Raw genomic sequence first — 16,272 nt, forward strand, 5'->3', positions numbered from 1 at the left:
ACTTCTTCTTTTTGAGAGCATTTGACTTCATTCTTACCTATATGACACTCCAGTTTTTACCAAAAAACCTCAGTTACGCCTGGCTTGCTCTCCTATTTGAAGCGTCTCACTTAACAGACAGCTAGCTGTAGCACACAGTACCAGTGGGGAATATGCCTGCATCCCATATGCCTTTTAAGATCTGTATCCGGAGATACCATCATCAAGGCCTGCTGCCCACTGGTTATGCAGCTCACCCATTATTCCAGGTCACGGGCCCCTGAAGTGGAATGCAGAATTGTTCAGAACATTTGTTTCAAAGACGAAGATTCATGGTCTACATCTCAGTTCCATTGGTTCTATGGCTCCAAGAAAGTCACGTGCTCTGAATGAGCACAAGTTTTCCCTTGACTAGACCCACACACAGAAGCACTGTACACGGGCAGCCACCATCCGGTGTGTTTAAGGAATATTTGGTTAAGCAGCTCTGTGAGTAATCTTGTGTTGAATGAAGAATAGTCGCATCAACGTTTCCCAACAGCAGTCTCTCTTATGGGCCCCAGTGGAGAAGTTTCTCTCTTCCCAGTGCAGTCTCCTGATGCTTATCATACTCATTTAGAAACTGAATCTTATAACGGGGTGCCTGGGTGGCGCAGTCGGTTAAGCATCCGACTTCAGCCAGGTCACGATCTCGCGGTCCGTGAGTTCAAGCCCCGCATCGGGCTCTGGGCTGGTGGCTCGGAGCCTGGAGCCTGTTTCCGATTCTGTGTCTCCCTCTCTCTCTGCCCCTCCCCCGTTCATGCTCTGTCTCTCTCTGTCCCAAAAATAAATAAACGTTGAAAAAAAATTAAAAAAAAAAGAAAGAAACTGAATCTTATAACAAAACGTATTTCTCATTTTCAAATAGCTAAAAAGCTTTTGGCCAAATTTGTGGCCCGCCACTTGTGAATGTATGGGACTTCATAATACCTACTGTATGTACTGAAAAAAATTTTTTTACATTTATTTATTTTTGAGAGACAGAGAGAGACAGAGCACAAGTGGGGGAGGGGCAGAGAGAGAAGGAGACAGAGAATCCGAAGCAGGCTCCAGGCTCTGAGCTGGCAGCACAGAGCCCGACGCGGGGCTCGAACCCACAAACTGTGAGATTACGACCTGAGCCAAAGCTGGATGCTTAACTGACTGAGCCACCCAGCCCCCCCCCTACTGTATGTACTTTAAAAATGCTTAATGCCATCTTATTTTCCTTGCTGTCATGTTGGTTTTCTTAGTTTATTTTATCTTTGTATATCATGTGTCTGCAAAGTGCTTTACATCATAACTTCTGGGTAGGGCCTTTTGATATTTTTGCAATTACTGTGAATGAATATATGGTTATGTGTGTATGCACAGGGAAAGAGTTAAATGCTCCCTCTTTTTTTCTAGTGAGATGGAGTGTTGTTGTTGTCGTCGTTGTTGTTGTTGTTGTTTATAATAACTTGTTTCCAATGTTTCCCTTCATGGGGAGCAAATCTAATAGGGTCTACTGGAAAGACTGCAGCTTTTCTGTGATTCTGAGGAAATAGTTTAAACATTCGAGTTCCAATGCCTCAACCATCTCTAGGAACAGCAGTAAATACTATCTTGCCTTTTCTCATTAAAGGAAAACTACCCTTTAAGGGAAGCACTGGGTGTTGTGTAGGAAGAATGCAATAGTATACTGAAATCTTCAGTAGTTGAAAAGCCAGTGTGATACCATCTTAGACGCTTAACCTGGAATACGCTTACAAAATGTAAGTCCCTGCGGAAAGCTGAGAACCCACTGAAGGTACGCAGACCACCCCTAGAGGATCGTGGGCAGGGGGTGGCTACAGGAATGTCTCAAGGGAAGTTCATTGGTAAACTTGATCCATGAGGGAAGCCCATTTCAGAAAGCAGGGCCAGTACCGAGGACAGCACCAAGCCCCGCGCCCCGGTGGAGCGAGGCAGCAGCACCATGGACAGCACCAGCGTGCCGGGGAGAGAGGCGGGGAGAGGCGACCTTATCAGCTGATGCCTTACGTAGGCTGGTTCCCCACTTTGATAAGGGAGGTCTGGAGCGCGCGCCAGTGTTCGTTCTCCAAAAGCTGCAGCCCCAGATGGGGTGGGGCTAGGGGACGGGTGGTGGCGGGGTGGGGGGGGGGGAGGGGCGGGGGGGGGGGGAAGAGCGGGGAGGGGGGAGGGATAGCAGAAGGCAGGTCCCCGAAAGCAGGTCCCTGCTTGGCTTCCCTGGCACGGAGTTGAGGCTGCAGCCCGCTGCCTGGAGAGAGGGGCGGGTACGGAGGCAAGGCTGCGAGAGTACTGCTCTGACGCACCAGCATCCTCTCCGGCAGGAGAGGCACCCACACGCTCCAGGGTCGCCCAGCTTCCCCGCCCCCCCCACCTCCCCGACCTGGGAGATGCTCAGCTCTGGGCGACCAGACTGCTGTCTCCGCGGAGGTGAAAAGCCTGGGCATGTGACAGCTTAGGCGGGCCCCGGCTGCGAGACGCAGCCCAGCGCCCTCCTCTCCGCCGCGCCGTCTCCCACGGATGCTCGCCGGCAGAAGGTTGGGGCCAGTTTCATAGGCAATCCCCAGAAGCCCTAGCCCCAGCCAGAGGCTGCAAACATCCGAAGTGGCTCTGGACGCAGTGGCCACCGTCCGTCTTCCTGAACTCCCCTCCTGCACACACCCTGGGCCGGCCTCCTGACCCAGAGATGGATTCGCCTGTGAACCTAACCTACTTTTCCCTCTCCACCCCCGCCCCTTTGGAGACCAACCGCAGCGGCCTCGGCGCGGAAGACTCGCGCCCCAGCCCCCTCCTCTCCGTCTTCGGTGTGCTTATCCTGACCTTTCTGGGCTTTCTGGTGGCCGCCACGTTCTCCTGGAACCTGCTGGTGCTGGCGACCATTCTCCGTGTGCGCACCTTCCACCGGGTTCCGCACAACTTAGTGGCGTCCATGGCCATCTCGGATGTGCTGGTGGCCGCGCTGGTCATGCCCCTGAGCCTGGTGCACGAGCTGTCCGGGCGCCGCTGGCAGCTGGGCCGGCGACTGTGCCAGCTGTGGATCGCGTGCGACGTGCTCTGCTGCACGGCCAGCATCTGGAACGTGACGGCCATCGCGCTGGACCGCTACTGGTCCATCACCCGCCACCTGCAATACACACTGCGCACCCGCAAGCGCGTCTCCAACGTTATGATAGTGCTCACCTGGGCACTCTCCGCGGTGATCTCCCTGGCCCCGCTGCTCTTCGGCTGGGGGGAGACCTACTCTGAGGACAACAAGGAGTGCCAGGTGAGCCGCGAGCCGTCCTACACCGTGTTCTCCACCGTGGGCGCCTTCTACCTGCCCCTCTGCGTCGTGCTCTTCGTGTACTGGAAGATCTACAAGGCGGCCAGGTTCCGCGTGGGCTCCAGGACCAACAGTGTCTCACCCATATCGGAGGCTGTGGAGGTGGGTGTTTTAGTGACCCTTGCAAATACTTCACTCGCGTTCCTACGGGCCTTAGCTCCAGCACGCTGACTTGAAAGTTTGTAGGAAGTGAGCTTTTTAGTTTCCTTTCTTGGGGAGGAGTGGGGGCAAAGGGGAAGGGGTAGACCGGGGTAGCTGAAGAAACCCTTGGAGGCTGATTTTGCTCCAACGCGCTCAGTATCACAGAGCCAATAATGGTCTTTACCATCTCTGATGGGGTTTTTCCCCCCATATGGGAAATGAGGGGTTTGGACTACATTCTTCCACAGGGTCCCATCTGGCTCTAAAATTCTGTGACTCTATCACACCCTGTAGGAGAGCGGAAGAAGCAGGTGTCTGGGGCTATACTAGATAAACTTGCAGCTTCCTGCATTGGGACTGAGCTGCTCAATGAGGAAGGAAGGGACAGATGGTGAGGTGCCTTGGCAGAAAGATTGCCAAACAGCAGGCCAAGCAGATTCATGTTTCGACCCAATCTATTTTTTTTTCTTTGCAAATTAAAGCAGCTAGCTTTGCAGAATACAGGGTCTCCTGGATTACTCTCTGCAGTTCTGCAGCGTCCTCTTCCCCTGGTGTGAGATTACAGATCTTTGTCTGTCTCCAAGCCTGCATTTGTTATGTCCCATCGTTGCCTGTGGTGCTGCTCTCTGGGTGTAGCCCCAGCCCTGTCAGGCTTCTGTGTATAGCCGAGGATCACCTGTTTGCCTTCCCAGACAGGCTACGGGACGGCCGCGGGGGGGGGGCGGAGAGGGATTAAAAATCTAAGGCAGACAATTCCCCAGCTCTTTGCAAGTGGCATTTTCTGTAGGACAATCGTTACAGCCACAGTGGGGATCTCTTCCAGTTCTCTCTCCGCCACACTTTCCTGTTTCTTGTTAACTCTTAGTAATCCAACCCTGATTTCAATTCAGGAAATATACGACAACTGAACCCATGGGGTGTGGGGATTGCGTCCCCCCTGACCAACTCATTGCCAAGGTGATCCCTTGAGCCTAATTCACTTTTTTAAGTGAGATCAGAAATCGACACAGCCCCATTTTCTGTTAGGGGCTCTAGGACAACAACATAAATTCAATTAAGCATATCAAGCACATACTATGGGGATGGTGGTAGGAGTGAAACAATGAAAGACGTCATCTTTGCCCATGAAGAGTTCCCTCTAGTGGGGGAGGTAAACACCTACTGTGGATGCTGTAATGTGGTTCTGTTTTCCTGATCAGAGGCTAACTCCAACAATAACCAGTCAATCAAGCTTAGAGGGACCAGAGGTGTAGGTAATGGAGGAGAAAGTGCATCATTCTGGAAGAAAGAAGGGACAGGGGGTCAGAGGCTACCTATCCTTTTATCTGGAACAATGGTCTCAACCAGGGGTGATTTGCCCCCTCCATTTGGAATGTCTGGAGACATTTCTGATTATCAAAGTTTGGGAGAGAGTGTTAATGGCATCTAGCGTTAGAGGCAAGGGGTGGGGCTAAACATTGTACAGTGGCCAGGACAGCCCCCACAAAAAATAATACAGGCCAAAACGACAGTAATGCCAAATTTGGGAAACCTTGACCTATTAGATTTCTAACCTGAATGAGGAGTGCTGATGGCTAAGAGTGCTCATGGCACCAGACTGTCAGGAACTTCCATGTGTATGAGAATCACCCCAAGCCCAGGTCAGGAGCAAGAGGACTGACCACCTTCAAGGGTCCTCCTTACACAGACTCTCTTCCACCGGGATGCTTATCCAGGTAAATGGTTTACAATCAGTACCAGATACAGCTTTACAAGGAAAGCAGTCACAGTTTTTCTTGTGAGGCTTACTGCAAGGCGATGCAGGCTTTCACTGCTCTGCTCTGGAGACAACAGAAACAAAGCATCATGATATCTTTGTGCTTTTATACACTAGTCTGCACTGTTTCATTTTCTCTCCTTTCTCTGCCAGGTAACTTTAAAAAAATGGTTTGTCTTGGCTTTGCAAGACCTCCAAATGATCCAGGGTTCCACATACAATATGGTGCTGCCTCTGTCCTCATGTTACTGTGAAGGGTTAATTACAAACCAGGTCTCCTGATTTCTCCATGGTAGCAGGTGCCAAAATTTCTAAATACAGTTCTACCACCAACTAGCTGTGTTACCCAGGGAAACACAATACTTCCTCCTTCTTTATCTGCTGAGTTTTCTCCAAGGATATTACTGAGAACCTAACCTATGTCAGACACTGAGATGGGAACTGGCAACACAAGAGATGGGCTTTGCCCTCAAAAAAAGGATGATGAAAACACTACCAAAGATCTGGCATAAAAAGATAATGCTGAATTTATTATTTACTAGTGTATGGCTGAACCATGCTGGCCAGGCACAATCTCTCTGAGCAGAGAAGAATGTTGATCTTAAATAGCATTTTTAGAAAGCTTGGAGTTCAGACATTGGGAGGCTTTGAGAGATATATGTAGGTTGATATCATCTGTATGAGTCTTAAATTTGTTGGTTGGTTGTCATCCCAGTAGGGGTTTACTGGAATGAATCCAACCCAGGTTGACCTGGGACTGACACTGCTAGGTTGGTTTGTAAAATAAGTCCATTGAGTTGAATTGCCCCTGATCAATAGACCAAGTTTAAGCTGGCTCTAGGCTATAGAACACACAGTCTTGTCCTAAGTTTGTGGGAACATTTAGTTCTCAGGCTCCCACTCTTGGTCCTTATTCAGCCAAAGCTTTGAGAGAAACCCTCAAGGACTAACCAGATATTGACCACTATTGGTGATTCCCCCGGAAGATGAAGTTTCATCTGTGGAGATCTGATGCTCAAATTGCACATCAGTCAATGTAATTTCCAATCATTTCTCAGGACAGGGCAGTGCAGAAGCATTTAAGCTCTGGCTACCAAGCATTGAACAACTCTGAGGCAAACAAGTAGAAGTATTATAAGAAGGGCCTGGAAGATCTCCCAAGTCATGACCCAGGATTTTCTAGTCCTAATCAAAGCCAGTCGCAAAGATTCCCTGTGTCTACCTAAGACTGCTAGTTTACCTTTTCTTTTAGTTTAAAAATAGTTGTATCTTACCTGTAGTGTTAATCCAGGTACAATGTGAAGTCTTACTTAGTGTTAGTGGGTAGACTCCTCCTTGGCTGGCCAAAAGCAAATCTGGAGTGATTTTATTAGTCAAGGTTTTTTAGGTTAAGATACTTAAATTGCTTTGTTGTGCCCCCAGAGCGTAGACTGTACAATTTATTATGTCAGCCAATGTAGACATTATTGTGCCAACCAGTTTTTTTAAATGAAAACCTCAAGTTGTCTGACTCCTATGGATGAGGTCAGTATTCTCAGGAATCTTTTCCCTGAAAGAGTTTTAACCATTTGGACTCTTTGTAAGGAGATATAATCCATTGAGGGCATTGGAGAGTTAGTCCTTGAAATGGCTTAACCGATGGCCCTACTGAACAATCAACCTTGTTTCTTGATTGACATGAAAAAGCGTGAGTTTAGTATGGGATAAAGAACCCTGGAGGTGTACAAGAGATGTGATCAACTTCAGTGAAGCTATAGGTATATTGTCAGACAGTCTTCATGTACTCATCTGCTTGGTCAAGGTTCTCGTTTAGCAGCCAATGCCTACCCCTCTACTTCTGGGCATTGTCTGCAGCTAATGTTGAGGTCATCCTCCCTGAATCCTAACACTGCAGTTTAGGATAATTTTAGAGAGCATTAAGTCACCAACCGAGTAATTCACATTTGTTGTTCATTTTTAAAGAACGCCTGAAGAAGGTGCTTCTATAGCATGTTGAAGAAGTGAATTATCTGGAAAGCATACCAGTTGTTAGTTCCTATACCTCCTCTTCTATTATTTTAGCAATTTTATATGCCCTAGAAGCAGCCACCGTTGAGTCATTGAACAGTTTGGCTTCTGATATGAAATTACGTTTTATGAGAAAGACTGAACTACTTATTACATATCAAATTGATTATTACACATTATTTTTATTTTCAGTATAGCACCCACCAACAAAGAATAGTAAGTTGTAATTTCAAACAAGAGCGAAAAAAATTCTGCTTGGGGCAAGGACACTTCTTCAGTTACAGAAACACAATCATGAGACTTACCTTCATTGGCTAAGGATTATACAGTTGCCGGATTGTTAGTGTTAAGCCAATGGGTGGTAATAGGAGAAAGAGAAGGTGACAATGAATCATGATTAATCAACGAGTAGAAAAATGTGGGTGGTTTTGATTAGCAGTAGGGATTGTCTATGTATAATAACAAGATTTAAAGGCTTAATATAAGGTCTTAAAATGTGGTGACTAATTTTAGTCATGTAATTTCTCCGAAGCAAAGGGAAAAACCTTTATTACTGAACTGAGGGTTGGCCTTCAAGAGACAACAGTTCTCTGATAGGCACCATGTTGCTGAATTCATCTACCTAGAGCATGGCCCAGCATTATCATATTTGTACAAAAGGCAGATTAATGATAAGCTAGGAAGAATCAATCTGGACTTTATGCATTCTATTCCAATTAATCTTTCTCTCTGTGGTGTCCTTTGTCCATAGGATTCTAGACCTATTGCCATTTGTTTGATAATGTCTGGAATTACACAGAGTGTAAGTATTTTCATGTGTAGATCAGCTATAATCTGATAACATACAAGGGCTGCAGTACATTTCATCTGGAAGCAGATCTTACTTCTTAAATTTGTAGGTGTGTTAAAGAAACTAAAGAACTATTCTTCTAATAACGATCCTAAAATACCAGCTTTGAGTTGGCACACAAAATTATGAAAGATTTTCATTGCTTGAATTTTTCTAATGAAGTTCACTTTCCCTCAAGCCTTTAGAAATTTACTCTCTAGCCACAAATTTGTCTTTCATGATCTTCTTTCACCATCTGGTATAACTAATTACTTTTTTAAAGAAAAATTTCTCTAGTTTTCTTCATTTGCTTTTAACTTATTTCAAGTCAATTTACTGTTTCCTTTTCAGACAATGGTAAAATTTTAGGTTGAAGGATCTGTTGTTCTATAATTATGGGGATAATGGCAGTTATAGTGATGCCTGTATAAACAAGAAAGCTGTATTGTTGTACATCTATAATGATAGACAACTCCCCTTGGAAATTTAGAAGGATAGGGATTTGTTGGGTGATAATGTCTCCCTCAGAGGGACTTCACTGGACAGATTTTAGATAGTTGTCCTCTTTACTTGTAGCCAGTATGGAACACTGATTTTTTCAAGGATTTTTCTGTTGGCAATACTCACAAGGGTCCTTGTCTAGACTCCCAAACCTTTGAAAACAGAGGTCCTTTGGGATGTTTCATCTAGAGAAACATATCTTGTATTGCTTTCTAGCTAATTTATTTTTCTAAGGATATCTGGAAACGTCTAGTCCCTTAATGGATATTTTCTAAATTGGTAATTTCACATTTCCATTATTTTTTATTATTCAATTCCCTAATTCAAGTTTGAGCCCACTTATAGAAAGATAGGGCAAGACTCTAAACTTCAGATGCTGGGTTTATACCAGAATACTGCTTGAACATTTCCAGAAGTCTATTTTCTATCTTTATTTAGTTTACAATGTGGAACATCTAGTCAATCTTTCCTTAAAAAAGGGCTTCTGATTTTTACATTTTATAGTTTTATATATTTTTATATTTAAAATGTTCATAGCTGGATTATATAGCTCTTCTCTTTTCTATCCTTCTACTTTTAAGGATCTGTTTTTCCCCATCTGAGGGGACTTCAATTAACTTCACTCACTGGTACAGACTTGTAGTTTAAGACAATAAGAATTTGTTCAATACTCTCACCAAATTCTGAATTCCATAACCATTTTTTTAATTATTTTTTTTATTTTTTTTCAAATTTTTTTTTCAACGTTTTTATTTATTTTTGGGACAGAGAGAGACAGAGCATGAACGGGGGAGGGGCAGAGAGAGAGGGAGACACAGAATCGGAAACAGGCTCCAGGCTCCGAGCCATCAGCCCATAGCCTGACGCGGGGCTCGAACTCACGCACCGCGAGATCGTGACCTGGCTGAAGTCGGACGCTTAACCGACTGCGCCACCCAGGCGCCCCCATAACCATTTTTATTTTTATTTTCTCTCTGAAATTTAGGAAAATTCTAAATTATAACCCTTAACGTAACTTGAGGCCAGGGTTTTAATGGAAATTCTATAGATTTGACTCCTTATCTGGCAAATTTACTATGTGGCTTTGCTTTTTCTGAGAAAACCCTGAAGAGAGGACAGTTCATTTAGGAGGTCAGGTGCAGCTAGGTAGAAATATACAAGACCTAGATGTGCAAGGCGGGTGGGTGTGGGGATGTTACAAAACCTTCGAGACTATTTTAGAGTTAAGATTTTGTTTAAGGCCCTAGCATACCAATTAAAGAAGGAAGCTGTTGACTGTTTGGTCTTTTTCCCCCTGATTTTTCTAGGGCTCTTATCTGGGTGAATTTGCTGATTTTGACTTGTCAGAAGTTCCTTATCAAGAAAGGTTTTTTAAAAAGGCATTTGTTGAGAAAAGCACAGGAGTTCAGATTATAGTGCAAGTTAAAATAGGAAGTCAAAGTTCCTAAAGGAGAAGGTTGAGTCCTTGGCTTAGACCAACCATGACACACAAGAAAGACTCTATGGTTGGCCAACAGTCAGTGCCTGTGAATAGTGCCCAAGGATCCCTGACCAGATGCTAGCAAGGGGCCATACAAGCACCAACCCAACACTCATTGAGCTGGAATACCAACTAAACAAAGTGACATTCCTTCACAAATTGAGAGGACAGGGAATATCCTCAAATTTTGTAAAGGACCGAAAGCGAAGTTTGATCAATTACTTTTCCACAAAATGGTCCTCAGAACATTAGCCCTCAGGTCTGGCTTGGAATGGATTAGAAGCTTATCAAGCCAATGCCATACAGAACAATCTTTTTTTATATTTTTATATTCAACTGAGAGAAAGGCTCTCTAGGAAAAGCAAACGAAACTAGCCTATGAAACCAGACTTTGCACATATAGACAAATAATAGCAAAAGCAAAGCAAATAGCAGTAGAATAAGTACGTCGATGGCATAAACATATTTGCCAAATGGTACACCTCTAGGATGAGAGATATAATTGGCTTGCACAAAGATCTAAGTCAATTACCAAATAGTATACATCTCAATCAAAGGTCTAGTTACCTGGTACAAAGACCTAAGTCTAAAGACCTTACCCAAAGACACTTTTGGTTACAAGTCCTAGGATAACAAAATTCAGAGAGCAAAAAGAGCCCATTGGAGCTGGTTGGAGCTGTTGAGACCACCACAGCTGGCTACAGGTTCTGAGTGCCCCTGGAGTCTGGGCTCCAGTGAACGCACCTGTGGTCCAAGCGTCCTGTGGAGGGTCTTCAAAATGATCTCAGTGGACTCTGTTGAACTGTCCAAGGATGATATGACCACCACACAGTATCTGAAACAGAAATAAATGCCAAACTGCTTACTACAGTGAGAAGAAACTATACTTGTCAAGCACCGTATCCAGAATGGAGCAGAATGCTGACCACCTGTGGGGACTGGGGACAGCGTGGAGTTCAGGGCAGTGAACTGACATCCCCCTAAGACGAGGTTCCTCGGGGAGACTGCTGTCAATTGATTGGTGCTCAGAGGAGCATTTATTGGGGGTGAGTCCTATCCTAATTGGCTGACGTTCGAGGCCAGACATGGATTGTGTGGTTTGCAAATGAGTGTTCACAGAGGGGGATTGTCCCTGGTCAGTGGAAGATATGTAAACAGCAAGACTCCTTATTGCCATAGCCACAGAACAATCAGTCTTCCTAAGTTTGTTGGGAAGTTCAAGCGATGTTTTCACCCTCCCCTGTGTGGAGCCCTCCCTTAACGTGTAAGACCATTTCTAGTTTGAGCATCCTGGTTCATCGGTCCATCTTCCATTCTGACAGTGGGCTGGTCTAACCTGCAAACCACCCAAAACCACCTCTAAGGTAACAGTCTTCATCCTTGAACTGCAGTACCTACCATTGATGGTAATCTATCAATTATGTGTGATATTAATAGGAAGACGAAGCTGAGTGGTTAGAGGAAATGAAAGAAACCTACTAGGTTTATGATTAACCCGTAAATCGTTATTTAGTACATAACGATTTCAGAAAAATGAGAAGTCTGACACATAAGTACACGTCCCCCAAAGAACGCATTTATTTGGAGAGATGAGGCTAATTGTTCACCTAGAAAAATTTTGTATGTGTATCCTAAATTGTGAGATGTGTGCTTCAAACGATACAGCATTACAAAGATGATTACGAAAAGTCTAATTTGGCTTGGATGTCCACTTTATTTTTTACCCTCCTACTTCTTTTTCTGTGAATTGCGTGTTGAGCAATTGATAGAGTAATTAATAGAGTTCTATTCTCAAGACTCAATTAGGCACTTTATTGTAATCATTGATTAGCAGAAAGGAAAGAGCTAAGGAGTCCCTGAGTCAGACAGCCACAGGGTGAGCAACAAAAAGCCATGAGACACTAGAAACCTGAAACTTCCCAGATGACAAAGATCCTTCTTCCAGCGGAGCCTCTGCTGTCCCAGAAGAACCATTTTAAATCCGTGGCCCTCTTTCTTCTGTCAGGTGAGTTGGTGTTGAAGGATGCATGAAGAGGGGCCCAGTTAAACAGTCAACATTTCATATCGAGGTCCTAGAAAATGTGCTTTTCTGAGTCACGTGGGGTTCTAGGACTAACCTATAAATAACTCCTGACTCACAGAAAACCAGAAAAAGATAGTATTCAGAGAAAATATTTAATCTGAATCTAAAGCAGAACCATAAGGGGTTCCCATGGGACATAAAAAAGAATGGTTAAAACAGGAATCTTGAGTCTTTGTTGGAAGGGGCTATGGACGTGGGCTCCCCACTGCTGTACTAACAACTCCGTGAGGAAGGAACATGCATGTAACCCCTGCGAGGGTTTAGCTGAGCCCCCCTATTGACACGAGGAAAGTCCTCCTGAAGACAAACTTAGGAATAAACTCCCTGGGATATCTTTAAGAATGCCCTTCATTCAACATTAGAACCATTACACAGCGGACGATTCTTGCAGACCCAGAGAATGTCCGTTTTATCTGGGAACAGCTCATAACCTGTAGGAACCCAGGTAAACTGGAAGAACACCAGGTTTTATAGGATGACTGCCAAATGCCCATACAAGCAGGCCTGCACGTAGGGCACTTCACGTTCCTGTACAGGGACCACGACTAAAGTGATGAGCTTCCATAAAAGTGTCCTATAAAACGTCAGCTCCCTTTCCCAAGACTAATTTCCATAGAAATATTCAAATCCTACACTTAAATGTAGGTCATGTGCCTGGAGACCTTGCAACTTGTTCCCATTATGCAACAGGAAACTCCTACAAACATAATGTGCCAACACGGGGATATATCTCGTCCTTACAGAAGGCTGGTCTTCCATTGGTAGTTTCGTTGTGGGGCTCGTCGTGTCTTGCAACTGGAATTTGAGTACATAAAGGACTACGCAGGGGCTTCTGGAGTCAGTCTGAAAAGGCTAATGACCACAGGGAAGGCAGACAGGGAGTCGGGATGGGAGGGGTTGGCTGTTTCCCAAAAGAGTGCCATATCTCCAAAGCCAGAATATCTGGCTGTGTGTTGCTGTATTTGTTTCTACTGTTAGACCAGAGCCTTTGACAAAGTCTAGTTTAAGTGTTCTACTTTTATATCAGTTGTGCTATAGAGAATTAAGGGGTGGTCACAGGGGAGTCACAACCCTGAGTGGCCAGTGCTACCCCTGAAAAAGTGCTGAGAGGGAGGAGAATTTTTAGGGGTTTTAAAGCCAGGACCAGAATGTTGCTTCAAGTTGCCACCCTTGGAAAAGGGGTAAAAATCGCTTCCCTGATGCCGTTTTGGGTTTGAGTTTTATTAAGAAATTGGTAGGTTTTCCCATTTGTGCGGAAAAATAAAGTTAAATATTGTGTCGCATTTCCATAAATGAATTCCCTGCAACGCACTACCGGATGTGCACTAATAATATATGAAAGGTCACTGGTGCATCTTGGGGTGAGACTGGGGTCTAGAAAGAGGTTTTCACTTCTCACTCTATGTCCGTTTTTCCAGGTTGCGGTGTTGTGGACTATTTGTTCCAATATTTATGATTTTCTTTTTGATTGCACAATACTTGGTGTTTCACTATTCTTCAAGCAAATAACAAGAAGGCTATCATGCAAATTTAAGAATTCATATAGCAGCTAATCTTACCTTAACCATAGTGTCCTTATTTATACCCCCGTTATGCTCCATGAACAGATAAATCGATTCCTTTGGACTCCCAATCTGTAGATGTAGCCATGAACTGGTCAAGGGGGTTAGGTTAACAAGAATGACCCTCTGACCTGGTCCTTCGCCTAAAAGTTTGTGTGCTGTTGAGAGAGAGCTGTGTGAGCATCCTTTTCAAATGCACTGGGATCACAGAATGCTGAATCCGCTGGGTTGGGCTGGGAAGAATGATATCGAACGTCCACGTAGTCTCACCCGCTAGGGAATGAAAGTCTGCTTTCCATGAGGCCCCGAGGGAGGTAAGTGTCCCGGTGAGCGAACTGTCCCAAACGGTCCTGGGAAACTGACACCAGGAGAAAAGTTCTAGAAAATTCCTTGAGGGAGGATTCACATGAGCACAGAAAGTTACGAAGATTTCAGAAAGTTGTGAGGATTTTAGAAAGTCAGACTTTAATTGTCCCAGGGTTTGACAAGGATTCGGAGCACTTTAGATTACTCATGTGCCTTTGTCCCCGAATTACACGCACTGACTATGTGACTGGCTTATTTTTTCAGTTGTTTGTTGTTGAACACGCAGCAGTGGGAAATTCATCTTCATCATATTTATTATGGGTGTTCCCATTTTCCTTCCACTTCTAAGACGTAAGCAAATGCCAGCTCTGTCACCACGTTTCCACGGCTGAGGGTGGGCTCCCCAGGCAGCCAGTCTCCCGCACGCAATGGTCAAGGGCTTTCTCTTCAAGTGGGTGTGCGGGACCCAGCGTCTGGAAGGCACAAGAAGGTGGCTCTTCATGAAGCTTCTGCTTATCTCTTCCAGGCGAAGACCTCTGCTCAGCAGCCTCAGATGGTGTTCACAGTCCGCCACACCACCGTCACCTTCCAGACAGAAGGGGACACGTGGAGGGAGCAGGAAGAGCGGAAGGCCGCCCTGATGGTGGGCATCCTCATTGGGGTGTTTGCGCTCTGCTGGATCCCTTTCTTCACCACGGAGCTCATCAGCCCCCTGTGTTCCTGCGACATCCCCACCATCTGGAAGAGCATCTTCCTTTGGCTTGGCTACTCCAACTCCTTCTTTAACCCCCTGATCTATACAGCTTTCAACAAAAACTACAACAGCGCCTTCAAGAACTTCTTTTCTAAGCAACACTGAGCACAAGGCCTGGGGATAGGAAGGAGCTGTCCTGTAACTCAATCAAATTTCCAATTCTACCTACTTCCCCATAAATACCCAGCACCACACGGAAGAGGCAAGTCCTCGGAGTTCTCCGGGGTCGTCTTCAGAACTAGCCCTCCCTTCCACGCTCCAAGGCAGGAATGTGGGTCTTCCCAGACAGTTTTGGTGACCTTATTAATCTAACTTACCTGTTCTTGCTCCCCCTGCACATACCAGCCACGGACTTTGCCCGCAAAGTGCCCTTTCCTCCCCCAAATCCACTCCAGCATGGTCATCGTCCTTGCCCCAGAGAAGTCAGACATAGCAGATGAGAGGGAGGAAATAAAGCAACATGTACAGATTGAGAATGGGTGGATGATGATGAATTAGAAGTCATACTGCGATATCCGAGGGGTAGGAAACCATAATTCCAAGTTTTGTGGAATAGTCCTTATTTCGAACGTTCCATTCTGTGGTCCTGGTAAATATACCCTAGTACTTACTGTGTATGTCCCAGTGTTTGGCCATAAAATATGGTCTCTGAACCTATTACAGCACATGGCCACAGCTGTAAGACCAGTGAATACTGGCTTTAAGGCTTTGTTTGTGGCAACCACATGTGTGTGTGTGTGCACGTGCACACACACACACACACACACACAGAACTCTGGAAGAGGTGAATGTTCCAAAGGCCAGTTTATTCTAAAATCCAACCCGTCAACTTGGAACAGGAGCTAAAAGTCAAACCAAATATCTCCCACCATTCTGAGGCAACTGTGCACAAACCATAGAAAAATAGACTAGTATTGTAGACTCTGTCAAACTTGCTTATTTTCTATGGAGTTTCTTTGTATAGAATTTATTCAAATGTTGCAGGACAAAGATCTTTATCCTTTGGGTCATGAGGTTAGAGGAAAACAGGTGTCATGAAGCTGGCGGCTTCTTTTAGTCTCATAACCAAGGACTGTGAAGGTATATTTACCGAACACGTACACTTTAAAGGGACAGTTGGTTAATTTGCTATTTTTTACTGATGTGTGAATGCCCATTTTGAGGCCAACACTACTAGTAACTAATGAGAAAAGCAGAAATATGGTAAAATGTGGCCTCGGTCCTCTGCAGGTTGACACCTCTATGTAAGTGAGTCAAGGCATTTAAGTGATGGTGTGGTGTTTATATGATCATATAAAACCTAGACCATTCTACAAAACTTTAAAAAGATCTTGGGCAATAAAAGTGCCTGTGGTCCACTATGTCCCTGGTTCTTTCAATGCATGAATTCAAAAACTATATCTCATAATAATCTTTGATTATTATCATAAATATATATGTATTCTTTTGTATATAATAAATTATATCAAGAATAGGAAATCTGTGTGAATTTGCAGTCTTGGCTGGAAGTTTAGTCTTGCGTTTA

The 16,272-nt window shown here is 44.8% G+C and overlaps 1 protein-coding gene across 1 annotated transcript; it reads left to right on the forward strand.

The window, feature by feature from the left end:
* The first annotated feature begins 2,179 nt into the window (after positions 1-2,179).
* HTR5A (5-hydroxytryptamine receptor 5A) lies at positions 2,180-16,226 on the forward strand. The gene is made up of 2 exons (XM_040464576.1): positions 2,180-3,430; positions 14,520-16,226. The coding sequence occupies exons 1-2, from the start codon at positions 2,693-2,695 to the stop codon at positions 14,850-14,852; spliced, it is 1,071 nt and encodes a 356-aa protein (XP_040320510.1). The 5' UTR covers positions 2,180-2,692; the 3' UTR covers positions 14,853-16,226.
* The last annotated feature ends 46 nt before the right edge of the window (positions 16,227-16,272 follow it).

The sequence above is a fragment of the Herpailurus yagouaroundi genome, unplaced genomic scaffold (genome assembly GCF_014898765.1).
Source record: "Herpailurus yagouaroundi ecotype Mexico unplaced genomic scaffold, PumYag 483, whole genome shotgun sequence".
NCBI lineage: Eukaryota > Metazoa > Chordata > Mammalia > Carnivora > Felidae > Herpailurus > Herpailurus yagouaroundi.